This window comes from Triturus cristatus, chromosome 12 (assembly GCF_964204655.1).
Source record: "Triturus cristatus chromosome 12, aTriCri1.1, whole genome shotgun sequence".
Taxonomy (NCBI): Eukaryota; Metazoa; Chordata; class Amphibia; order Caudata; family Salamandridae; genus Triturus; species Triturus cristatus.
Genome location: NC_140595.1, coordinates 52,462,422 through 52,489,717, shown reverse-complemented (window position 1 = coordinate 52,489,717; position 27,296 = coordinate 52,462,422). Strand labels below are relative to the sequence as shown.

General features: G+C 44.3%; 1 protein-coding gene across 3 annotated transcripts in view; it reads left to right on the top strand.

Annotated features, from left to right (window-relative positions):
• The first annotated feature begins 3,694 nt into the window (after nt 1–3,694).
• The window catches only part of HMG20B (high mobility group 20B), a 35,552-nt gene continuing 11,950 nt past the window's right edge, over nt 3,695–27,296 (top strand). For 2 of the 3 annotated variants that reach the window (XM_085636679.1, XM_085636681.1), the window contains exons 1-6: nt 3,695–3,848; nt 20,009–20,069; nt 20,367–20,470; nt 24,577–24,788; nt 25,244–25,364; nt 26,724–26,776. In XM_085636679.1, the coding sequence (XP_085492805.1) occupies nt 20,032–20,069; nt 20,367–20,470; nt 24,577–24,788; nt 25,244–25,364; nt 26,724–26,776 (528 nt within the window). In that variant the 5' untranslated portion in view covers nt 3,695–3,848; nt 20,009–20,031. The remainder of the gene's footprint in view (nt 3,849–20,008; nt 20,070–20,366; nt 20,471–24,576; nt 24,789–25,243; nt 25,365–26,723; nt 26,777–27,296) is intronic. The other variant, XM_085636680.1, reaches the window with a different exon arrangement.

Genomic DNA, 27,296 nt, shown 5'->3' with positions numbered 1-27,296 from the left:
CTGAGCCAGCGCTTTAGCGCTGCCCTGGCGAGAGCTATAGAAAACGGGGATTTGGAAGTGCAAACGAGTGCTTTTCAGGCCCCCAACTACAGTGCATGTGCGCCGGGCGCGCGCACCATTTGGCAGCCTGCGTGTACATTTCGCGGGCGCTTTGATGTTCTCAGTGAGCCGCGCAGCCACTGAGAACATCAAAGCGCCCGCGAAAGTGCTCACCATATGCCAGCCTTCCCTGTGTTGCTTTAGCACTCACCGCCCCTCCCCCCTTCCATGTTCTTTTGTGTCTGCAGTTACTTTTGAAGCTCATTGATTATTTTGCCATCCGCTTCTGTCACCCCTCCTGCCATGTTTATTTTGAACTGCCTCACACCTTGTCACGTGACAAGTGCCATAACGGCTTCAGTAAACACTACTTTGTTGAGCTTGTTTCCGGTGCCGTGCTTCTTTCATAATTGCCGCAGATCCTGTTCTGTTTTTTGCTACCCTCGTCCCGGCCGCCACGATAAATCTTTCATAGTTGCGGCTGCACCTCCTGCTCTGTGGAACAGGGCATTACCGATACTAGGGCCAAGTGTAAGGCTACTTCGGAGCGCGCGCTGCCATTTACACGTCAGAGGCATCCATAAAGGTTCACTGAATACAAAAAACGTCAACAGAGGCATAATAAGCCGAGCAGCACCTGGAGACATGTTCTTCAGCCCTCCTATACCGCACTTAACACCAATACGGTGTTTAGAGCGAGGCTAAACATACCAGGGCCCGCTGCCAAGGTCAACTGCGTGAGGACCCCAATTGTGAGATGCCGGACAGCAACTTACCACCCACAGCAGTCAGAAGGGTGGGGGTGTGGGGCGGCAGCAACAGTCATGTTGAAACGCCCCACGGTGCCGCTGGCCAATACGAGAGCGGAGCAGTACAAGAGGGGTTCGGTTACAAGTGTTCGAGACATGGAAACAGGCGACCATTAACGCCCCCACAATGTGTAATACAGTCAGTATCGGCAACTACGCATGCGCAAGTCGCGTGAGGCAACATAACAGAACTGCTCCTGGGGGCAAAATGCTTTATCCATCAACTCTATAACTAGACACCCCCCCCCCACACACACAGCTTCTGCCTTTGTTAAGGGGACCCAGAGACCACTTGAGGCAATTGGGCAGGTGCACAGAACCTGTACCTCTGAGTAACAGCATTTTTCAGTGGGAAACAGGTGTCTCTGAATAATGAGTCGCTGCTCTTTCAATACTGCGACTTCACGAACTGCTGCCACCATTGGCCGACATGCTAAGCCTCTAGCTGTATTGCTTTGCTGGTCAGTGTTTTACTTTTGAGGGAAGGTTAACATATACAGCTGTTTTCCGTAACCCACCCGACTAGCGACCCCTCGCTTGTTATGAGCAACAGAATCGAGAACACTTTTCTGCTAATGTAGTTTGGCCAAGGTGCGCGTCCGGGTTGTTAAGTAAAGATAAAAACCCTACGCCGTTAGCCCAATATGCACTGAGATTTTGCACCACAGACAGTCTAGTTTTAGAACTGCATTATTCTGGCAGCCCTTCTCAGGCCGACAGTCAGAAGGCCGAATTTTGCCTCGATATGTGTTAGACCTCAGCATCCCGGGACTACGAGTCCCAGAATGCAAAGAAAAATCCTGTACTGGAGCAGCGAGTCATACGCAGACTTTGGAAACCAGGAAAGCAGCTTAAAGTTAATAGGTCTAGATTTTGTTACCTTTTTGTTGTGGGGGTAAAAGTCCCAGCATGCTTGAATGCTGACTGAAAATACAATAGCGCCGACAGAAGCGCCCTCACGAAGTGGGATCTTTTGATGGCAATACTCGCGAGTTCATGTTACTTATTAGAGGCGGGCCAATGATTTGCACGCTTCTGTGGATGGCCCACCCTCCCCTACCCGATGTTTCCACAGAAGGCACCAGTCTGATCGAAGACCTGCAATGCAGGCTAGACTTTAACACACTATAGCAGTTGCGGAAGGTTGTTAAGTGTCCCACTAGTGGAACAAAAGCAGACCCCAAGGTCACACCAGTCCCCACTAGCCACAGCTACCACTACAACATTCAGGTTTTCAACCCATTTCTCTCGCTCTCTCCTCAAACACTAAAAACCCAGGCACAACTAAAGAATGCAACTGGTCGAACAGTGACATGCGAAATAGAGACTAAAAAAAACCAAGCATTTGCAATGCATTAGGTCTCGCATTTATGCGAGTTTGAGCTATTGACATTGCAAATAACAATGCCTATTGGCATTGTCATTTACAATGCCAATAGCTTTAACTCGTGTAACTGCGAGACCTATTGCATTGCAAATGCTTGTTGTTAGATTTCGAATTGATGTATGTGTCTCCTTGTAGAGTAAAATACCTTGGTTTGGGGGAACAGATACCATTGAGCTGTACATGTTTAGCCACACAGCAGGCATTGAATGGTAAACAAAACCTCGCCACTGACAAAAAAGACGGCAGTCATATAAGAAAAGTATCAAAGTATGAATGGGAAAGATCAAAACCTCAACTACAGAAGACACAAAACAAAGAAATCACTAAACTCAATTATCGCCAATCACAATGCTCATCTAAATTCAGCGGATAAGAGACTGGAAACAGCAGAGGAGCAGCACGTGACTTCTCTTGGCTGGGAACAAGATATCCGGAACCTTCAGAGAACAAGCAGGAAGGGGGTGGCAAATGGTGTGCACTTTCACGGCCGCTTTGATGTCCTCAGTGGCCGCGCGGCTCACTGAGGACATCAAAGCGGCTGTGAAAGTGATCAGGCAGTGCTTTTCAGGCTGCCAAATGGTGCGCGCGCCCGGCGCACATGCACTGTATTTGGAGTCACGGCCGCTTTGATGTCCTCAGTGGCCGCGCGGCTCACTGAGGACATCAAAGCGGCCGTGAAAGTGATCAGGCAGTGCTTTTCAGGCTGCCAAATGATGCACGCGCCCGGCGCACATGCACTGTATTTGGAGGCCTGAAAAGCACTCGTTTGCACTTCCAGATTCCCCTTTAACAAAAGCTCTCGCGAGAGCAGTGCTAAAGCGCTGTCTCAGGCAAGACCTAACAAGCATTGGCAATGCAACAGGTCTCGCATTTGCGAGAGTTTAAGTTATTAGTATTGAAATGGCAATGCCTTTTATTTACGTTTTTAAACCCAAAACATAAATAAAAGGCTTTGTCATTCACAATGTCAATAGCTCATACTCACGTGAATGCGAGACCTATTGCATTGCAAATGCTTGGTTTTTTTTAACTCCCACTTCTAAAATGGCAAGTAGGTAAGAGTGTTAAAATAGTTGTGCACTGTATGATCGCCTGTTTCCTGCAGTCATATTTTATTATCACTGAAACAAGTCCACTGCAAAAACGAAATAGTGCGCATAATACCGTTTTAAAACATGGGAGTTCGTCTGTCCCCATTGCCCTTTAATCATAGGCGGCTCGGCAGGACGCCCCGGTTAACGTCCTAACTGAAAATTAAAGATTTGTCTGTGACTACCGCACCAAACAGTTAACCATTTTTTTCCGGGGCAGAATGGCGGATACTTCCGGCACAACAGCAGTCAGGGTGGTCTCTTCCGGAGCAGCAGGACGCCCTCTTCCGGTCCCCAGCAGTAGAGGTTTCTTTGGAACAGGAGGCGGGGCCTGATTTTTCCAACGAATGACAGGGCTCGCTGGGAAGTCTAGTCACAAAGACCCTCCTCGCCCCGCCCCTTCGCCGGTCAATCATCTTAATCCCACTTTTTATTACCTCCCTCGCCTTCGCATAATAAAGTTGTCTAGGTTCGGGGGAAAAGTAGAAGCAATCGGAGTTTTTGAGAACATCTGTCGGGAAGGTAAGGTCCATCCTCGGTAGCTGCCTCCATTCCGCAGGTGGGCATACATACGATATGCCCTTTTATCTCTGCTTCCGTGCAGTGTGCAGGTATTTCGTTGGCTACCTCATACACTCTTGCAATCATAGGGGGATCTAAGAGCCCACAGTGAAAATAAGCCGTTCACTCTCAGTTAAGATATTGTGAATGGGGTAGTCCTCTCCACCAGTGAGATAAACTTGTATTAACACTGTCTCTATTACTTAAAACAACTTTTTCTTGCACAATGTCTTTAACTTCCATGCCTGGAAATTGTACAAGTCACTCCATATTTTAGCAGACGAAATACTCCCTTCCAACCTTGTTTATTTTCGAAGTGAGAGATAAAATAATCGTCAAATAGTTAAACCAAGTGAGGAACATTTTTGTCCTTCTTTGCTTTTTACTGGTGTGAGGCCAAGGCAAGAGTAGAAAAGCCAATCCGGTTTGTCTAAATCTCACTGTGGGTAAAGCAGGTGGCTAATAGGCAGGGCAACTGGAATTATCCGGCAGGGGAACTCCAAATAATGTGGCAGGAATGAGAAGTTAATGCAGCACTTTTTTTGATAGTATTACTACATTATTTTGTAATTTTTGCACATGGTAATACTGTCTATGCAAAAAAATCACCTCATTTGTACCAATTTAAAAACTAAATACAGAAATAAGTAACTGAAAGATGACCAGTTAACCTTTGCAAAGGGCCTTCCACTGCGCACAACGCATCACCACATTTAAAACACTTTTTATCCTTTTGAGCTAGGAAAAGTTTTTTGGGGGGGAAATCTGCAGATTATGCAGAGGATGATGGGTTATGTGCCAAATCGATAATTAGGCATAAAAAAGCAACGGCAGCAGAATCACATAATTCCTGTGGCCCTGGTTATAGGAATGAGAGGGTCATTTAATAGGACAGACTGATCACCGTCCTGTTAACGAATACTTATAGGGTTCCAAACTGCAATTTATGTTTTATTACCACTTAAAATGTGGCCATGTACAGGGCTAAACTATTTGAATGAACCACTTGTAGCGTGTTTCATGGCAGAGATGATTGTCTGCATCTGCATTCTAAAGCTTAAGATCAGGTTTTATTTAAGTCTCTCATTGCAGTTGCGCGTTAGTTTGGCGCAAGACTTCCAGCTTACAAATGTTATAATTTGAAGAACTTTAGTGAACTACTTCCTCTCACTTTGTTAAGTGCACACAAGCAAAATCTTTTAGCTGCAAGTCCTTTGTAAAGTTTGTGATAGTGAGCAATATCCATCAATTTTCTTCCTTGTTCTTAAATTTGGGTGCGTGGAATCCTTGAGAACATATGTTTTTACTTCTGCAATGTGTATATTTTTTAAAAGGACGTAAAGCCACTGTCAATATCATGTTGTGCTTTATAGTTATTTAGTTTATGGAGCTATGATATGACCTAAGTGAAAAAAATGTTTTGTGCTTAAGGAATTTGGTGACGCACTGTTGGTTTGCTACTTAAACCCTCATTCTATGCCTTGTATCTTTTATGCGCTAAGACAGCCTGGGTAAAATAATGTTTCCACATGGTTACAGTTTTACAATGAGTGTTTTTTATGACTGAATTAGAATTTATTATGGTCGGACAGAGGTTAATATGCAGTTTCATAGCATGTTTTTGCCTATTCCAACCTGTTTTCTTTCCCTGCGCAAATTCCCTCGGGTAATACCTGGCGAGCTCTGCTCAATAAAGCTATGGCCAAGAGCAACTTGCGTCCATCAGTAAGTCTAAAATCAGGTGCAAAACAATCGTATCGTAAGGGGTAAAGCTACTGTGCAGAAATGGTGACTTTTAAACCATAAAGCAAATGCATGTGCTTTGTTATAAAATATTTACTCCCACCAATTAAACAAATTCTGGAAAATAGTTGTGGTTCAGAGAAGGAGAGACCTTTCATTGAATGGAAGGACATTCAGTGTGCGTTGGGTGTGCTTTTCTGCTTCTGATCGTTTGTTTGGCGTTAAAAGAAATTGAAATTAATGTGCATATTTTCTTTTTGTGGTCATAATCCCCCCCATTTTTTTTTTACATCTTACATAGCCAGGCACCACTTGTTAAAAGCTGCTGGCAAGTGCCCCTGAGAACACCAGAGCAAGGTAGTTTGCGCTCAACTCCTGGTTGGCGCTACCGCTAAAACCAAGGCAAATGCTATTTGCGTCATTTTTACAAATAGCAATTAGGTTTATTAGTTCCAGGCAGAACTTTCTTACCATCATTGTAAAAAATAAAATAAAGATACTCTGTGAATTTTTGCAAAACAGACTGGTGTCCCTTTATTGCCTTTATTCATTCATGCATCTCATTTTTGACATGTAATTGCAAAAGCGCTATCATTTCGGAACACAAGGGTTAGCAAAGTCTAGCATTTGTAATCTTAATGTGCTAACACATGCAAACAGCAGTTTTATGTGCCTGTGCTTACTTGCATTAGTGAACAAACGGGGGTTGTAGGGCGCACACCTTTTTCTTGTAGTTTGTTTGAAGGTACCTTTCTTATCCATAATTGTTCTGGTTTGCGTGCTCGTCGGTAAAGTGCCATACCCAAATGGCACCTGTGATAAACGTATGAATGGGGGAGGGGCAACATTTTGTCCCAACCGACCGCACAGCTGAATTGTGCCTATCTGGCAGACAGTTCATAATCTTGATCCGTTTTTGAACCACTGCTTAACCACGTAAACCATTTTCTGTAAGTTTTCCCTTTCATTCTGCATTTTTATTAATCCACACACGGGATGATATGCCATTTTCAAGTTTCTAATGTAAAAGCTGTGCCCAGCCAAAGCAGCGTTTATTATAAAAACCAATGCATTTCGGGCCCCAAGCTCACTTAAATCAAGATAGTGGTGGATTAGCGAGAGCGTTTGAAGCAGCGCACCCTGATGAAGGGCCCTTGGGGCCCGAAATGCATTGGTTTTTATAATAAACGCTGCTTTGGAAGAATTCCTGCACTTGTCGTGTTTGAGCAAGAGGTCCGGATGGGCACAGCTTTTACATTAGAAACTTGAAAATGGCATATCATCCCGTGTGTGGATTAACAAAAATGCAGAATGAAAGTGAAAACTTACAGAAAATGGTTTACGTGGTTAAGCAGTGGTTCAAAAACGGATCAAGATTATGAACTGTCTGCCAGATAGGCACAATTCAGCTGTGCGGTCGGTTGGGGCAAAATTTTGCCCCTCCCCCATTCTTACTTGCATTAGGACATTAAAAAAAAATAATAATAAAATGTTTTTTGGGAAAGTATGATGAAGACTGGTCTGCACTCGTCCAGGCTCCAGGACCGGATGGAGTCCCAATGGACACTTATAAATCAATCCTGGAATTGTGGGCCTCATTATTATGCAATTATTTTAATGCTTTGACTAGCTCTAGCCTCCCCGATTTGTGGCATGCCTATTTATTGTGCCCATTGATAGAAAGGGTGACCCGCTGTCCCCAAGTTGCTACCGCCTAATTTATCTGCTGGAATCTACTGTAAAAATTACACGTAGGGCAGTGCTGGAGCGACTGTTGTCCTGGGTTAGGGAGACGAATACGCTGTTGGAGGTGCAATATGGTTTCCGGAAGGGGCTGGGTACAGTGGAGTAATGCTTAAATTTACACTTGCTTATCAGCAAGTATACCGTCGTAAAGCAGGGCTCCATCTGCCTAGCCTTCATGGATCTGTCTAGTGCCTTCAACAGCGTGGTAAGATCTAAATTGTGGGCCTTGCTGAATGTTATGGGGGTGGACCCAGGGCTTGTCCAATTCTTGCAGGCCCTGCACTTTGATCTTTCAGCATCCGTGAGATATGGCCGGCTGGCAAGTGTACTACCAGCTTTTTGTTGGGGAAGGGTGTACGCCAGGGCTGCGTATTGGCTCCAATTCTTTTTCTTTTTTATGTTAATAGTCTTGAGGCTGCACTCTCTGCCTGTGCTGCAGATGTCCCACAGGTGGGCAAGAAAAAAGTCCTTGCGTTTCTCTATGCGGATGACGCTATCCTATTTGGCGTAGAGTGAGTTGCCGTAGTCAAGCTTGCTGCTGAATGCCTGGGTGACCGATTTTCTGGTCTTGGTGGGGATCCACTTGAAAATCTTCCGCTGCATGCGTAGCTTGTGGAAGCAGTAGGATGATATGGCGTTGATTTTGGTGGTTCATGGAGAGCGAGGAGTCAAAGATGATGCCTAGGTTGCGTGCGTGGTCGGTGGGTGTGGGGGGGGGGTTCTGAGTGCTGCTGGCCACTAGGAGTCATCCCATGCAGGGGGAGTGGAGCCCAGGATGAGGGCTTCGGTTTTGTCTGAGTTGAGTTTGAGGCAGCTCTCCTCCATCCAGGTGTCCACTTCCTTCATCCCGTCGTGGAAGTTGCTCTTGGCGGCTGTGGGTTCATTGGTGAGGGTGAGAATCCGCTAGGTGTCATCAGCTTATTGTCCAGTGTTACTGGCTATGTTTACAGCTTAGCCTCCTGTATTGGCAAAAAGGCCATGGCCCCCCTGTTGGAGGTTTTTTAGGACTAAATTTCTCCCTATTCTTGCTTATGGGGCTGGTATATGGGGAGACTCCAATATCACTGCCCTCCAGGTGGAAGAGAATAGGGTTCTGCAACGTCTTCTAGGCACCCCCACCCCACACCACCTACATTGTCCATCTGGAGGGCAAGTACTTTCAAGGTCACGTTAAATTGTCCCCCTTGGTGCTTTGGTGTGCTGTTTGGGCAAACCAGCACAGAGGTCTTAATAGGAAGGTGATTTCTGCCTTCCTAGCTTGTGATAGACGATTGGCCGTGCCCTGTTTACAATACATTAAGCATGAAATGTCTGTCCTGGGGAGACCAGAACTCTTTTCTCCCCCCTCCACTATTACCAAGTTTGTTGTAACCTGGATTAAATAAGCATCTCAAACCAGGACAATTTGATTTAGAGAAGAAGGTAAATCTGCTAAAGACTCTGTAAGGGAGTATGGGATCTTGCAAACTACCCCCACCATGGAACCGTATCTGCCATCGGTAGATGCTACCTAGGACAAAGTTCTCTTCACCAGATTTAGACTTGGTATTGTAAGGTGGCACCTGTGCTTCTCTCTGGGCCTGCCTGACTCAAATAATGTGTTAATCTGTCACTGTGATGAGTCCTCTCCCTAAATCTGCTCCATGTATCCTTCTTTTGCAAATATTTCTCGGCATTCTCTAAAAGATTTTTAGTCCCTCTAATTAGAATACATGGCATTAGAAGATGTGCTGAGGCCCTGCAGTATTTGCAAGGGTTAAATCCGCCCACACTCTGTAATAGCATTTGTTAATTTCAATAGTGTGATATTGCTAAAAGAAAATCTCATTACTTTTTTGAGAAACAGATGTAGTAAGTCAGATTTGCCCATGCGATGATTGAGGGGCATTGACTCACATGGCATGGTTCTCTAACCTTGCTATGTGGGGCTACAGATTGCTCTTAATGTTTTTACGTTGCCTTTTTATATTATGCTATTATTTATTTACTGTTTTCTAGATTTGCTTGTTGACACGTCTCTGACTAAAGGTTTTAATTGATTTCTTAATGTTTATATTGTGCTTTTATGACTGTGCTTTACTACCGAAATAAAGTATAATCTGATCTGATAGTATGCACTCTGTTCATAATTTACCAGACCCAATGAATTTGAAGACTTGGTCTTACCTTTTTGTAGCTGCCTCAATAGTTCTTTTTTGAGCTTGTTGGCCAGGAATGTCTGAAGTTCAGTGTTAATGTTCCATGGGACGTTCACGTAAAGGCTCCATGAAGGTGTCATAGTATGCATTTAAGGAGTCACAGCACAATTTTTGTCCAGAGAGAATGCAGGATTTTGTGTCTGGTTGGGCGGGAGCTGTTAATGCAGAACCTACCTTTGTGCACTGCGATCTGCCAATGACAAACAAGTGTGGCGCTGGCGAGAGGCAGGGCTAGTGCTGTGTGCAGAGCACAGTGGCAGGTGCTCAGGTAATAATGCTTGCAACTAATAGATTATTTGTATCAGAGTGTTTTTCCGCCCTTTTAGGTCGAGCCTGGGCAACGCATGCGCTGCTCTGCGAGGTATGCTGTATTTGAGTATGAACTTGAAGCCCCACCCACTCTCCACCCATATTTTTCATTGGCTTGTGTCATTGTCCTTCGTAAACGCTGGCTTCTGATTCATTAATAGGCTTGTTAGTCCCTCCTTAGTACCAAAAAACCACTGGATTGGTTCCGCACCACAAACTGTCAATAGCAAAATCCGTAATTGTACATAATTATTAACAGTAAAAGCAAGTCAATGCTAATGCAAGATTGTCTTGTCTCATTCTTCTTTTTTATTCCATTCAATCAAAAAAAGTTTTTTTCATCAGCCGACGCGTTTCGTCCTCTTGACTTAGGACTTCTTCAGGGCAAAATGGAAGACCAGCCACAGATCAATCAAAAACTGTTATTGTCCAATTGCCACTGGTGCTGTTACATGCGCAGAGCTATTACTACCAAGTGGTTTCTATTTGCAGTATTAACAAATAGTCCAAAAGAAAACGGAATAAAGTTATGCAGATGTCCAATATCCATCTAAATTCATAATGAAATGTCCAGGGGCAAATGGCTTGATAACCATAGCATTAGGATAGCGTAAAGCCAGTAGATTCCATTGAGAACATATGGCAAAGGGTGGATAGTGTCCAAATCGAATAAAACGCGGTCTCCTAAGCATCGCATTGTCTTCATTTGTAACCTCCCATGAGGACTGGCCCTTTTACTTCTGACACGGTATGTCTTATCTAGTCTGCAAGCACTGTTTCTCCTACTGCAGGCATAACATGCTTTTCTGCAACAAGAGCTGCTCTCTCGTTCCTTGGCTACAGCTCCACCGCTTTACCCCTCACTGCCCAACCACCTCTCCGGAGGCCTGTTTATTTTTTTCTTTAATTTTTTTCCCCCACCCCCACTTGACAACGCTGGTTTTTATTTCATTTTTATTTTTCAAAACCTTTATTGACAAATTCAGCAGTATCAAAATACACTTTTACAACAGATCCAAACATCGTACACATTACGCCATTTACGGAGCATAATAGACATAGGGGAATATCAATCAAACAGAAGCATTATCCTGTACAACACGGCTATAGCACCATGAACTAAACATAGCTGCAGGAGGTGATGACAGCACTGTAAGGCAAGGAGCAGGCCCGGCCAAGGGGAAGATGGGATCACGGAGGTAGGCAATTACTGACCAACACCGGCGAACGCCACAGGCGGTGTGCCGGCGGGGAGCGCGGGAGAGGCAGTCTGGCTCAGATGTGATCGGGAATGAAGGTATGTCACTAGGGGTCCCCATATGTCAGGTGGGCGGGATCTCGCAGGCATAAGGTCCCAGAATTCAGATAGCAGGGTCTGGCATCTCGAAGCATCTTCAAGCCATTGGGCGAACTTAGGTGCCGGTCTGCGACCCTAACACATGGCCACCCTACGCAGCGCAAGGACAAGCGGCATTGCAATCAATCGGCGAGAAGCATCCGGGCAAAACTTGACAAAACCCAGCAGCACAACGGTGGGTCTGGCTGAACCGTTGTGGAGGTAATCTCAGAAATGGCGGCGCAGACCTCCAGCCAGAAATCCGAACACCCCCTTTTTTTTCCTATTTCTTAACCTTTCTTACAATGGCGGCACAACCCGCTTTTAGCTGTAAACATCATAAGCTAAAGCACGGGTGCTGCGATAGCTTCAAAAGTAAATAAATAGAAGAAAAAAAAGTGTGGCTGCCACTTGTTTACTTTTGTAGCAATGGCGGCACCCACGCTTTATCTTTGAACATCTTAACCTAAAGCGTGGGTGCCGCGTTTGCTTCAAAAGTCAATAAATAGAAAACTAAAATGCTGCTGCATTCATTTTGTTTCTATTACTTAACTTTTGTTACAATAGTGGCACCCGCACTTTAGCTTTAAACTCACTGTGGCTCCATCCAACTAACGCAGGCTACAAGATGCAGTGGACTGCTCTCTGGCTGTGTCTCCTCCCAGGGTTCAACCATGGTGCACCACTGCAGGAACCCCGTAAGCAAACCAAAAAACAGCCTGTAACGTTGGCCTCCGAGCCTTCTAGCGAGAGAGGTCAGGCGGGTGATTGCTATCGCTGCTCATCTATCGAGCTGCCCAGCAGTCTCCTTAGAGAGGCAGAGCACGGAAAGGGCATGACATTTTGAAAATCCTCTATCATCTAGAGAATGTGTTTTTTTTATTTCTAAAGAAATCAAATGGGTCCTCGTAACTGAGGAAAAACTGGTTTGCAGCCCCGGGCTTTCCTTTTTGCAAACCATTGCTGCCAGGGGCCGTATGTTTGCAGCCCGTCGGCATTACAAACCAGCATTTGCAATGCAACAGGTCTCGCATTACTGAACGTTTGAGCTGTTGGCATCATTGCTAATAATCATGCAATGCCAATAGCTTAAAACTTTCAGAGATGCGAGACCTATCACATTGCAAAAAAAAAATTATTCTATTTATTTACCTCTTAATCAATCGGGACACCCACGCTTTAGCTTAAGATGTTTAAAGCTAAAGCCCGGGTGCTGAGATTGCTTCAAAAGTTAATAAATACATTTAAAATGCGGCCGCAAGCCTTTTTTTTCCACGCTTTAGCTTTAAACATCTTAAGATGAAGCGTGGGTTCTGCGATTGCTTAAAAAGTAAATACATTGAAAATAAAATTTGCAGTGTAATAGGTCTCACGTTATTGAAAATTTAAGCTAATAGAGTTGCATTATTATTAGCAATGCCAATAGCTCAAACTTTCAGTAATGCGAGACCTATTGCATTGCAAATATTTGTTTTTCTTGTGTGGAAACCTCCTAAACTCTTATTCAAGGAACACAAGCTTTTCACAGATCAGCCCTCAAATATTTGAAAGGAAGATTGCAGATAAATGCTCTGTCCTAGAACTATGTTCAGTCAGGCAGTACTGTTGAGACAACATAAATATCTAAAGGCCAGAACAGGGGTAGATGGTTTCATTCAGTGCATAGAGACATGGTTGTTCAGAACTCTTCACATTTGGGAAAACATTATTTTCTAGCTGCAGAACTTGTACCTACTATAAATTGATGATAAAACTGAAGCTAAAGGGAAACTAATCCGGGGTTTGCAGTTACTCTTTAGGTGTTGCATAGATCTGGCCCTCTTGGTGCACTGTTGTACTACTGCTTTAGGGGTCTTAAGCGAGTGAATAGCAGGGTTGTGGAATTTAATAAAATATCTACTTGTCCATGGGACAGGTTGCTTCATAAATCTATTTGTCCTGTAAAGAAATCCACATGTCCCTTTGGTGCCACAAAGTGCATCAACAAATTATGGCAGCAGTCTCATTAAATAGAAGCTACGATACTGGACTTTCTGATTATGCCAGGACTAATCCTATAGTAGGGATTGAAGTCTTGCAATTTCTTTATTTTGCCACCTTTCCGCAGATCTACATACTGGGCTGGAGGTAGCGTTAAGCAGTAGTTCCAGTGTTGGAATGCCCTACTGAGTCTGTGCAAACCTACTAGATGGCATCCCTAGCTTTATGTTTAGTCTGCTTTTTTCATATGATTCCTCTTTGTGTCGTTTGTTCTGTTAAAGAAAAGATTGACATTGGTAAAAATGCATCAGAGCGCCTGATTGGCATGTTAGTAGGATGCACAAATCTTCTCTCGTCACCTGGTCCTTGGTCCTGCCACGTTAGAGGTGGGGCTGCCACTAGCTTATCTGGAGGTACCTCCCCGCGTTCTCATCCTCTCCCGCCATCTCTGTTGTAGATGGTAAAATGTGCCTCCAGATTACAGGAGGCCAAGATGACTACTCGGTGAAAAAATAATCTATAAGCCTCTTCGAGCTAACCACCCCATTTAGAGTCTAACCACTCTAGTCAATCTCTCTGACCTCTCATTACCTAATGAAGCTTTAAAAGTACCTTCCTTTCATTCTCTTCAACAGTGGTAGCGGTGAATAGCCGCCTAGTAAAGAAAAACATGAGCTCTTATACCTTTTTTTAGGTCTCGCCTGGCAAAAGCAGCGCATGCGCTGCTCTCCGCCATGGAGAGGACCATTTGTAATCGATTCAGCCAAAGCTGAATGAACGCACGTCCAGATGGACAAACATGGTTGCTCCGCCGCCCGCAAAGCTAAACATGCACGCATAGGGACAAATAAATGCACGCGCATGTGGACAGCCCGACGCCATCTTTGTGCACACGCGCATTTTTTTGTCCCTACGCTTGCATGGCGGCGTGCTTTCGCTTTCGCAGACAGTGCCGAGGAAGCTGGTGCGAGGCTTCCCACGAGCATTGCTTGGTTTTTAGGGTCACCTTCCCAGTGCATGTGGACAACATCACTCTGCCCCATCCTCCCCCAGACAGAAGCTCATCTGTGTTGGGTATGTTTGTGATACGAACGTCACTCTGCCCCATCCTCCCCCCAGAATGGTACCATCATTTGGGGGAGAGGATGTGGTCTCACGGCTAGAGCTGCCGACTTTGGAGCATGTTGCATGTTTTGTGCAGATCTTGCCTCGAGGTGAAATCGAATAAGGCAGATCTGAAGTGGGGAAAGGCTGCACAGTGGATTTTAATAATCTATAAGGCGGCGTGGGTGGTTTGTGTTTAGACGGAGACTGCTTTGTGAGTGACATCTCCCCACACAGCCATCTAACAGCAAAACAAAAGAGTCTGATGGCTGCACCGCGAGCGGGGCGTGCACACTGATGCGATCACAACAAAGCCACGGTGCTTGGAAGCGGAGAGACGTGCGAGTGTCTGTCTGTGTGTTCAGGGAATGCAATCTGTAGAAATCCAGCCTTACTACGGGCCTTTGAAATGAGATGCACACAGTATACACCGCTTTCGAGTTAACTGAAAGGCGCCAAGAATTATTAGTCGTTGCTTCATTGTTTATCAAAAAACAAATCGGCTCTGGCATTGTCGTATCGTTAGCTCTTTGCGCTGTGAAACAGTGCAAGTTTTTTCGTTAATTAAAATGTCAGTTTTCTCCATTTTGTTTTTCTCATCCTCGAATTTCCCATTTTGAGAAGCGTTTGCATGATCACGACCCCCTACTCCCGTGGCTTTAGAGAGAGGGCTGCAGTGCGCTGAGGACCGGGCAGGCACCTCTGTAACAGAGGACGCCCATGGGGGACTTTGATGAACGATGAACCAGAGGCTTGGTATTCATGTGTGCAGGCATTTACTTTCACCAGGCGGGGAGATCCCAACTCGTCGCCCTTCGGATGCTGTGGAGGGCGGCCTTTAATGCTAATAATACTGAGCATTAAAAGAACCCACTGCACACACTTGTCCCTTAGCTCTTTACATAGTTCTTGTTCCCATCCGTCTAATAGGTACCTATTTTAACCGAATCCAGAGCATGTACGACTGGATCATCTCTGCTTGGATTCTACGTTTTGACCTGAAGGTTTTGCACTGCGTCACCTACTAAGATATATTTTTGCAATGAGAATTTATTAGTAGGTCCATGTATCCTATGGGGCAGGAGTGGAGGAGTATCTATATGGAACATCAACTCTATCGCCCCCAAGACTTTCTTTCCAGTATGTATGAAGCCCTAGACACTCCTAAATTAAATACAGTAGGGTCCACTGTCGCCACATCCCCTCCATCATTTGTCTCTATTAACATCTCACTTGTGAAATGTATTTGGTTATGGTACCAAAAATGGAATGTTTTGAGCAACTCTTCGCTGGCTGTGGTAATTCATGAAGGGTTCTAGTGTGTAGCTGCTTCCATTCTTCACATACCCGGGTACAGCCCGGCTTCCTTTCCCATGGAGTCTGAATGAGTGATTAACCCTCACTCTCATCTCTGTGAGCATCTTGTCTATACCGGAAGCAAGGCCTTTGTCATCCTCCTTCAGAATCATCCGTTGTTCAAATTTGTCAGATGATGACAAGCATGCAGATTGATAATGGGCTGCTTTTGTTTGCTAACGGTTTATTACATAAACCACACAGATACATTCCATATGAAATCGATATATAAATACCACATTTATAAGATACAAAAATGCAAACTTTTAAGAAACAAATGCAACAAATTAAGAGAAGCATTAGATCACCTCTAACAGAAGCAGCTTCACGTGTGTAAAGCTTTCATGTGTGCTGCTTTGTCTGTATGGTTTGTGTAAACCGATACCAAACTTAAATAAACTGCATTATTGTATTAAAAATGCTACGATATGCTACTGCTCCTCACAACCTTTCCTGGTAATGCCACTGCCCTGTTCTTGCTCTCTGTGCATCTCACTGCACTTCCCATGCACCATTTGCAACATCTTTTTGCCCTTTACTTCAACCTTTTCAAAGTTACTGAAAGCAAATGAGAAATCAGTGTAACGTTGAAGTGTCGGTGCGTTTAGATAGTAAACTAATTCTGAACTTGTTTGGTACTACTGTGGCCTACACTGTTGGTGTTCTCAAGTAAGTGAATGCTCACAGATGTTCTGAACTGAGTGCATGCCCACAGATGTTCTGAAGTGAGTGCATGCCCACAGACATTCTTAAGTGAGTGCAGGCCCACATATGTTCTGAAGTGGGTACATGGCCACAGATGTTCTGAAGGTGGTGCATGCCCACAGGTGTTCTGTAGTGAGAGAATGCTCACAGATGTTCTGAACTGAGTGCATGCCCCCAGGTTTTCTCGAGTCAGAGAATGCCACAGATGTTCTGAAGTGAGTGCATGCCTCCAGTTGTTCTCAAGTGAGGAAATGCCCACGGGTGTTCTCAAGTAAGTGCATGTCCACAGATGTTCTGAAGTGGGTACATGCCCCCAGGTGTTCTGAAGTGAGTGCATGCCCACAGGTGTTCTGAAGTGAGTGCATGCCCCCCAGGTGTTCTCGAGTGAGTGCATACCTTATAGGCCTCAGCGGGTGCTTTGATTTGTGGTTTGCCAGCTTCAGATCCTCCTGCACAGACGGTGTGGCTGGAGCTGGTCTTTGTGGGAGGTGCCTTGTTATGCTTTTACAGTGGATGTGTTGGGCTTTCGTTCTCCTCAGTGGCTGCGTTCAGTAGGACAGTGGTTGCTGGTCTGCGCTGCTCCTTAAAGTCCTGTCCAGTTCTCTTCCACCTCAGGGTACTTCTAGGACTGCATCTGATACCCTAGATGGTAGGGAGCTCCCGAGATGTCATTCCTGGATCTTCATGATTGGTGGGTTACTCGGCTCCATTCTCAGCACCTCCTGTACCTCGATAGTCCCCTTCTCCGTAGCTTCTCTCCAGGAGCCACTGCCTCCGCTTAGGCCTCCGCGACCGTCTTGCTCAACACCAATCCCCTTCCATGGTGGCGGAGCAAGCTGGTGTCCTTCCTTACCACCCCTTCTGCAACTTTGTTCTCCCTACCGCGGGGGCCCTACTGCACTAAGATCCGCTTTAAATAAAACCAGCATTAAAAATGCAATAGGTCTCGCCTTTTATGAAGTTAAAGCCATTTGCTTTGCTATACAATACCATCAGCAAAGCAAATGGCTTTAACTTAACCAAAGGTGAGACCTATTGCATTTACAATGCTTGTTCTTCTTTTGTTTTAAAAATCAGAATGCTTTTAGCAGATTTTCTGATCTTTTAAATTTGTAGCTTGTTTGGTATCAAGCAACAAGCCATATCGAACTCATTTCCATAGTCGGAAGTGCAGGGAAAGATTGCATTTATTGCTGGCTGAAGTCTGTACGTTCATCTGTAAAATAAAAGTTTAATCAGAAAAATCAGAGTTTGAACCTGATATTGGCTTATGGAATCCCAGTTAGTTAGGAGCCAGATAGAATACTAAAGTCTCTCTCAAGTGGTGGACTGGAGCAAGGGCTGCACCTCTGTGGCCAGACATTGATAAAGAGAGTCATCTTGTCTGAAGTGTCAGTGCAGGGATATGGCTGGGAGAAAAACGCCTCTTTGTATCATCCAGTTATATCCCTTCACCTAGACACAAGGTCAGCGCAAATAGGGAACAACATTTATCCTGTTCCAAGAACACAGGAAGGAAACCCTCCCTCTGCACTTCCTGTTCACTAGAGCAAAATGCAGTCGCATAACTCTCCATCTGATCGTCTTAGTATGGAGATAAAATGCTACCAGGAAACTCTTTGCAGTGGAAGCGTAGCTCACGTCAGCAAAAATTGCTCATCCTGTAAGGGGTAGGCAAAGTAAATGAAACCTCTTTTATATACAGTCATGTTCCTTCAAAGTGGTACCCAGTACTGAGCAGGAAGCACTGGTAGCAGGTTGGTGACAATCATGGCTTGTAAAATTATTGCAGGTTCTATAACTCGGCTCAGTTGTGCTCTGTACGGTTTCTAAGGGGCTGGCTCCTTCCTCTTCAGTGTCGTGGAATGTCTATAGCTCTGTAATCCCTCAAAGAAGAGATGTGATGGTATTTCCCCCTCCCCCTACTAAAGTCGAGCTCTGTAACCCCTCAAAGAAGAGAGGTGATGGCATTTCCACTATTAAAGTCAAATCTACTTTGCTTGGCAGTGAGTCTTGCTTTAGAGCTTCCATTGTCTATGTGTAGGCTTCACACCTTCCTATGTGATTTATCGATGTAATTTCCACTGTTATTGGATTGATGCAAAGATTTTTCACCAGGAAACGAGCACTGGATGTCTCCTTGAGACAATTGGTTTCTGGAATCGAGGTGGTAAGCGAGGGGCTCGCCTTGTTCCCAAGCAAGAAGCCAGAACACACAGCTTTGTGAGGATAAGGATCGATTCTTATTCCTTTCGAGATGCCCCCCAAAACCTCTGTTGGGGGCCTTTCCCTGCCCCCACCCAGTTCACCGCAGACCCTGAGTCTGTAAGTCTGCTTGCCTGTCTCTACACTTTCCCTCAACTAACCTTTTCCCTCTGTAAGGTGCATATGACAAATGTCACAGCAGAAGTCGTTGAGGAGCCTTTGCCACAGATGGGAAGAAGCTGTGGGCGTGTTTGTACTGTGGATCATTTACATTTTACCTTCAGGGACTCAAAGTCCTGTTGTGTATCACTTTTCAAGAGGTCCCGTGCACAGTAGGGATGGTAGTGTGCCATTGTTCTTGACCTAATACATGCACTGATCTTCACGCTATGTTGCTCCCTTTCTCAGAAGAAAATGTTCACAAAATGATCCTATTAGCTTGAACTCTAATGGCAGTCTGTCGCCTGGGTGCTTCGGGGAATCCTGGGTACAATCAATGGTTCTTTTGAGGTGGAAGATCCCCCACCTATTCTCTGTGATCTGTCTCCCATGCAGACACATAGATACACACAAACGCAGACTCAGAAACAGACAGACTGACACACACACATGCACTTATAGACACACACATTGAAGCACACAGATAGTCTGGCAAACCGAACAACAGACTGATTGCCACACCAAGACAACAGGCTAACACACACAGACAGAAGGATTGCCACACCCGACACACAGACAGACTGTCAGACAGACACAGGCAAGCACACAGATTAAAAATCTGAAAGACAGACTCACACACGGGGAAACAGACTGACACAGACAGACTGACAAACAGGCTGATGCACTGACACGCTGTCACAGACACACTGCCAGGCAATCATACGCAGGCTGATGCACACACCCTTGACTGCCAGAGACATCAATGAACACAGACTGATTCAAACAGGCACACACACACACAGACTAGCACAAGTTGACTGACTGTCTGGCAGACACTGTGTAGCACACACAGACTAATTTGGTCAGACAGACTGATAAACACACACAAACTGACACGTTGACTGACACACTGGCTGATACGGTCAAGTAGAGAGTGTGGTACAGGCTTACTGATACGCTCAGGCTGCCACACACCCACACTGACTGAGACAGTCAGATGGACTGTCACACACAGACAGGCAGGTAAGCAGACAGGCACGCTTACACACACACATGCTCATATAAAATATGCTTAATCCGAACAGAACCCCCCCCCCCCCCCCCAAACGCAACTTACAATTTAGATACACACTGGCACGTGAATGGCTGCATGCCACGTTGTTTTTTACTTGTTATTGATAAGGTGGAGCGGTGACACATGTGCGAGTGCTTGGAGCACCTCTGTAAGTCACCAAAAAGTAATTTGGACACTTTGTCACTTAATGTTTTTTCCCTTGTAGGACAGAATCATAATCTTCTGGCTATGTCGCATGGTGTGAAGCAGCTGTCGGCCGGGCTTTTGTAAGTACAGCTCCGTCTCCTAACTGTGTCTCATTGACTTTTTTGGCAACATGCAATGGGCTGTTCGCTGCACATAGAGCTGTGTGTTTCCCTCACTGTTTTGGTGCATGTCGTAGGCAGTTCGTATCTGTTTGTCTTCATGTGTTATGGGCATGGCCCCAAATATAGAAAAGTGTGAGACTGGAGTAGAATGCAGGTGCATTGAGTTTTTTATGTCAAAGCACCCACAATAGCCTCCTCCTAATCTTATTTTGACTTATGTGCTCTGCTCTCCCCTTTCATTTTCTATTATTTTAGAAGCCCTGTCGGCAGGTCTGGGTCGACTGGAGGCTTCCTAGTGGCCATTAAACAGGAAAAGTGTGATGTGGCCAAAGCTGTTCCTGAGAAACCGCCTGAAGAGGTGAGCGCAGCAATGTTTGCTTCGGGTAACAGGGAGAGCAGGAGTTTACCCCCTTTCGGTACAAGACCCCCTAACACTGTCAGGAGCCTTTAAATGACTAGAAATACTCCCTGTCCTGATATTGAAGTCTCTATTTACTGGTCAACAAAGTTGACTTGCGCTCTGATGTACTTCTGCACACATAGACAGAAACTGTCCTTGACTTTTTTCTTCATCCGCACATTAGATTAGCGGGTGAAAATGACAAGAAGTTAATAAATCATATGCATATTAAAACCTACTCAGGTGAGCTGTAAGATGGGTGACGTGGGCATTACAAACCTGGGGAGTGCTTGAGATGCATCCGGGCATGCATAGAGGCTTCAGTACTGTGCTAATCAGGTGCATTCACTCTCTAAACTGTCTGTTATGTCAGCTGCATCCTCATAGTATTCTTTACTTAAGTTCAAGATCCTCCATCGTGCCACCAATTATTTATGTACCACTTGAGACATTTGTGCATCAGCGTTGTCCGTCTTCTTCAAGTTATCCCTCCATGGCAGTCATTTATAGTAATTCTTGCTTATCGTTTTAGTGTTGGAAGAGACAGGTCTGAAGAAGGTGTGTCATTTAACTTTTTTTGCCTTGTCTTGCCTGAATGGAACAGCTAAGTAATTCTTCATAGTAGAGCTGTACAGATGTTTAACTTTGGGCTTGGTTTAGTCTTGGCCAGGCAGACCGTTGAGCTACTGGTGTGTCAGACATCCCACTCTCACCACATTGCCGGAGAAATTCCCATTCATTTTCAAGATTCCTATCTCCATGGTGGCTTTACCTCACCACAGGAAGTGTTACTTTGGCAATAGGTACCTCGAATACCCAGAAGAGGAGGGGCACAAGTGTGGCACAGCATTCTTCACATTATGTGATGCTTATGTATTGTTCAAAAGCGTACCAAATGGTATCTGAAAAATATATCCACAATAAAGCAAAGGCACACAAAAAAACACCAAAAAATAATAAAACCTAAAAATAAAACTATAATAAACAACAAAATAAAAGCGACATAGACACCATAAAAACAACACAAACCTCTGTTTAATGACACTGCACTCATTGCCTTTAATAACAGACTCATTGGGTACACCTGTGTCTTCCGGAGTCCTACAGGCTTCATGAAATACTGATCAAGTCTAGTCCTAAAGCCTGAATAAGTATATGAATAAGCCTGTGTGTTTCTTTCTGTGACCTAATAGTTCACTAGACCAGCGGCTCCTAACCTTTTGACTTCGGTGGACCTCAAATGAATCATTACTGGAACCCGGGGTCCCCCACTGAGACATTATTGGAAGCAGTGGACACCCTCCCTAAGCAATTTCTGTGATTTGTACCTCAAAACAATACACTACAAGCATTTGCAATGCAATAGGTCTCGCATATGTTAAAGTTAGAGCTGTTGGCGTTGAAAATAACAATGTTTTTTACTTTTGTTTTTTTACTTACAGTGGAGTTATTATATTTGCATAGCACTATTACCAATAATATTTTCATTTTCTACGCTAAAAGATTTAACTTTAACAAATGCGAGAGCTATTGCATTGGAAATGCAATCGGTCTCGCATTTCTTGAAGTTGGAGTTATCGACATTATAAATGCCAATGTTTTTTACCTAGCCATATTGTGGGGTGCAGTACCATATGTGGCCAAAATAGGTCCCATAGGACCTCTTTGGTTACATATGGTACTGCAACCTGCAGAAGATATGGTAAATCCACCCTCGCCTATATGGGACCTCTTATGGCCACGTATGGTACTGCACCCTGCAAAGTTGGAGTCATTGGCGTGATAAATGGCAGTGTTTTTTACCTAGCCATGTTACAGGGTGCACTACCATATGTGGCCAAAATAGGTCCCATGGGACCTCTTTGGTCACCTAAGGTACTGCACCCTGCAGAAGGTATGGTAAATCCACCCTACCCATAATGCATTGCATGCTAGACAGTACCACGAGTACATTCAAATAGCTATGTCCATATATACAATTAGTAACTTTGAAATGTGACAAACGTATTATTATATTAAATCCAGATTAGGTTGTACTCTGTGTGGAGCTGATGAAGGGAAATGTATATAAGGTCTTATATAAATGTGACAGGTGCTATTGAGGAAAGTAACCACTGCCAGCATTGCTTAGGGCCTAGCATTCGTCCTGCCTGAAGCCCTTTAAGAAAATAGTGCTCTGAGGCTGTAATTAAAATCTAGGGAGTAACAACGCATGTAACAGGGGGTGTCCTCATGGGAGGTTACAAGAAGAGACAAGGTGGTACTACGGAGAGACTACCAGCCCTATTGACCAATGAAAAGCCACCATTTACAAAGGACGGAGACAGGAGCTAATTAAAAAGATGGGCGGAAAGTGGGCATAGGTTTATGTCCATATCCTGGATACAGCATGTCTCGAAGAGACCGCGCAAGTGCTGCCTAGGCGAGACCTAAAAATACAAAAAGTATACACCAAAGAAATGCTCAAATATTGAAATATTTTGTGTAATTGACAATCAAATAGCCAAAAGTTTTCAAATTGTCAATTTTGCTTCTTTATTTGTACATATGTTCTTATGTTTAATTTATTCATTTTAATATTATTTAATGATGTAAAACCATCGCAGACACCCTGAGCAAGCCTCAAGGACCCCCGGAGGTCCTCGGAACACAGGTTAAGAACCTCTGCACTAGACTGCCTTCAACAGAAGGGCTCGAGACATAAGTGTTGTTACCTTATGTGGCTGTCCAAAATAGGAGCACAGTTTTCAGTGCTCACATTTATTTGATGTACAGGATGTTTTCTTGTTGCTCAGCTCAGCCATTTTACATGCTTTCCATGTGCATGATTGCACAAATGGGCCAGTGGCACTAATACCCTGGGAAGGATCCCCCACCCCCTTCATTTCTGGTGGCACCCGAGCTGCCTGACCCCTTTAGGTGCCTCAGTATCCCACTGAAATGGCTATAATGATGAAAACTAGTTGTATAAACTAAGTATTGCCCAACCTTTCGAGACCCAAGATACCTTATTTAAAAAATTGATTTCAGCCCCGGTACTGTTCAAACCATATGTGCTTCTCATTTTTGGAGCCGGGAAATAGACACCGTCATCTTTAAGGAAAATATGGCACTTGACCTGACATGGTGTCATTCTTTGAATATCTTGTTTATCTTCTGGTGCTTTAAATTGTAAAGGCTGGTAAACCCATAGTGCAGCGCTACCGTGTAGTGGTACAGTAGACGCTTCAGGTATTTTGCTTTGCTTTAACCTCCTGCGTTCCGTAAATCAGTTACACTCAGATTGCCCACCTTATGTACAGTGCCTTCATTTTAAAACACTTTTCCTATGGTAGTGCTTCCTTCTTACAAGGCATCTTGGCACTTGACTGATTTACCTTTGCATCTTGAACATGTGGACATTTATTCCCAGGTCTCATTCATTAGTTGTAGAAGCAGTACTTGACTAAGAAGTTTTGTTCCTTTTTTTAATAGGTGGCACGAATTATTCAAAATAGTAATCTAAATTTCCATGTAAGTAGGTAAAATAGCTAATTTATTAAAGAAGTCGGCTGAGATTGGTTGCCATCTTTGTAGCGATGACTGAACCTTTCATACAAAAAAATTAAATAAACTGACTTCAGTGGAGTTGAGTAATAACAGATGTTATTTGAAGTGTCATGAATAGCAACTTTACTTTTTCCAGAAGTTGTAAATATTGCTATAGACCTTTAAACTAAATCTCTTTAGGAGTGGCTAATTTAAATATTTGTTTGGCATTTTATTGCTAATTAGGCATTTATCTGTCGTCATTGCCCCTCGTAAAATTCTACAATTCTCTTTTCAAAGGCTTTGAATATCAAAACCTCTCTACCCGATACTGAACAGTCCTTTGGTAATGTTGGCAGGTATGACATATGACATATGTGGTGTTTGCAGAAGATGCTAAGATCTGTTGGATCCGCTCCTGCAAAATCACAGAAGCCTGTCGAACATCTGAATTTCGCTCTGGGCAGGCGGCTGATATAGAACTTGTAACCGATTGTTGCACGCAGTTGATGTGCTCTTGTCATTATTCCCTTTGGGGAGTGAAGCCGGTGAAGAAGAGAGGATGGCCGAAGGGCAAGAAGAGGAAGAAGATCTTGCCCAATGGCCCCAAGGCGCCGGTGACTGGCTACGTACGCTTCCTGAATGAGCGCCGTGAGCAGATCCGCATGCAGCACCCCGACCTGCCCTTCCCGGAGATCACCAAGATGCTGGGGGCTGAGTGGAGTCGTCTGCAGCCACCGGACAAGCAGGTAATGCAGGAACGCTATTGGTGGTTAACTGAGAGCGCAGAATGGAATACATCACACGTTGTCGTAGAATTGTCCTTAAAACATGTCCCTTGTGGGACAGTGGGTAGAGATCTCATGGTCTCTGCATGTAGATGGATTAGAGTTGCATGCATCCTTGTCTGCATGTAATGTGAAGGGAAACTTGGGCTCTCCATATACTAGAAAGGAACCGTAGAACGTAGGAACAAACGGGCCTAGAATATCAAAGCTAAAGTCATTGGTCTTTAATGAGTAACCTCTACACCACTGGGCTGCAGACCATAGGACGACAAAGTAGTGTAGAATTCTAATACCACACAACGCCTGCTTTTGCTTGGATTGAGCATTGGTGTTTGACGGAATGACCGATGTTCTGTGTTCAGTTCTCTGGTGAATTATCTTTAGTTCAAAGTCACCAACAGCAGTTATGTTTTCAGAGGTATCTGGATGAGGCTGAGCGGGAGAAGCAGCAGTATATGAAGGAACTACGCGAGTACCAGCAGTCAGAGGCCTTCAAGATGTGCTCAGAGAAGATCCAGGAAAAGAAGATAAAGAAAGGTCTGAACAAGTGATTCTTAGACGAAGTTCTAACATGTGAAAGACTTAGACCCCTTTCTTAATGAGAGTGAACCTAGTTCAAATTGTCTAGACATACAGACATTGTAAGGGAATTTACCATGATTGTAGGAAAAGTGCAGATATTTAAGCGATCACACATCTCTGCTGTATTGAGTTGATAATGTTATGGAGTCTCGGGGTAAGAGCTCAAAGCAGCAGTTCACAAACGCTTAAAAAGAGTGATATTAGCACCGCTTGACACCAGGCGCCGGCTCTAGGCCAGCTCGATGCCAACTACATGGATCTTCTGGACGGGCTTTGGAAGATCCAGCTCTGCCAGGGGGACTGTCCTGGAAAACTTAATTTTATAAGCTGCTTGTTTATCCTCTTCGGCTACTTCTGACCAATGTCCAAATGATATTGTGGGGTTTTCAGCATCAGCAAACTACACCCAGAGACATGCTCTACAAAGGTCTTCAGAGCGGATTTAAAAAAAAAAAAATTAAGAAAAGTTTAAAGACCATATTAGCTGATAATGAAAAATATACATATATAATCGCTTCCGATCCACCAAAAACGCTCTACACTGCGGAGCGGGTGCCTGCCTAAGTGTGTGGTGGTGGAACCACGTATTGTTAGTAGCTCCAAATTCTTCCAAAAGAAGACACTGGTACTTTTCACCTCCCGCCTTCATCAACACTCCAGGTTGATGAAGGCGGGAGCCGAAACTCGTCGTTGTACCGGTAACTCGCCCGATTAAACCGAGTTACTTTCCTCCCTCGAGAGTGCTGTCTCTTCTTTTGGAAGAAAAAAAAAAATATATATATATATATATCTGCTCCCAGCGCTCATTCATATATATTTCACAGCCTGAAGGGAGAATGCATCTGAATAGTGTTAATATGGACATCATAATGTCTTTACACTTAAATGTATGTAAAGATGGTTGGCTGTTGTAAGTTGTTTAAATAAGACTAGACTAGAGATTGCACCTAATTGTCTTGTTTGGGATGCTTTTAACTTTGTTCTAGCTTCAGTTATTCACACCAAATTTGGCAAGTAACTGTAGTACAAATAGATGGTCGCACAACTCACCCCTTTGTATGTGAAGTTTAGAAACCTTGTAAATGTTGCGTTGTTTAACATAGACAAACTGTCACGTTGTAGTGCTTGAGGTGATGACTAGATAGAGTGGGGTGATGGGTTTACATCACGTGAATGATGCAGTCATTATGGAATATTATTCTAGGCCTAGCAAATACATGCACATTGATTCTGCTTGACCTGTTGAATGAAACATATTGGACATTCACAAGCAGTAGAACCTGCTTCTAATGTGAAACTTTTTATTTCATGCAGAGGAAACTGGAGTGGAATCGGGGAGCACCCTGCTGAATGGACATCTGCATGCAGTGAGTGTGAAGTGCCCCATACCGCAGTGGTGCAGTGGGAGTGTGTGTGCTGGTTAAGGAAAGCAGCCTCTCAGTCGCAGTGCTTCTGTCTCTGCCATCGTCTTCCCCTCTCTTTGTACAGTTGAGCATTTCTTTCTTTCAGCTTACCCTCTAACTTCTGCCTTCTTATAATGTGTTCTCACTGTATATTGTTTGCTTTCATTTTGTGGCCTCTTTCCTGTCCAAGCTTTAGTTTGTCCTGTTTCTTTCTGTACCTCTCCTTTCCTTTTAACTTTATCACTTGCTGGCATTTTCCGGTCTGCGCTCTATGCATCTGCCTCACTGTACTTCTGTGGACCCATTTTAGGTCTCCCTGCCTACAGACAGCTGGTGTCTAAAGACCTCATGTTGACCATTCCAAATATTACAGTAGTCTTTGGGTCTACCCATTGCTTACCCATGGTTGGTTTTCTGTTGTTCTCCTTTGCTTGCTGCCTATTTAATCACTTCCCTTCCTTTTCTTTGTTTGTCCCTTTGCTGG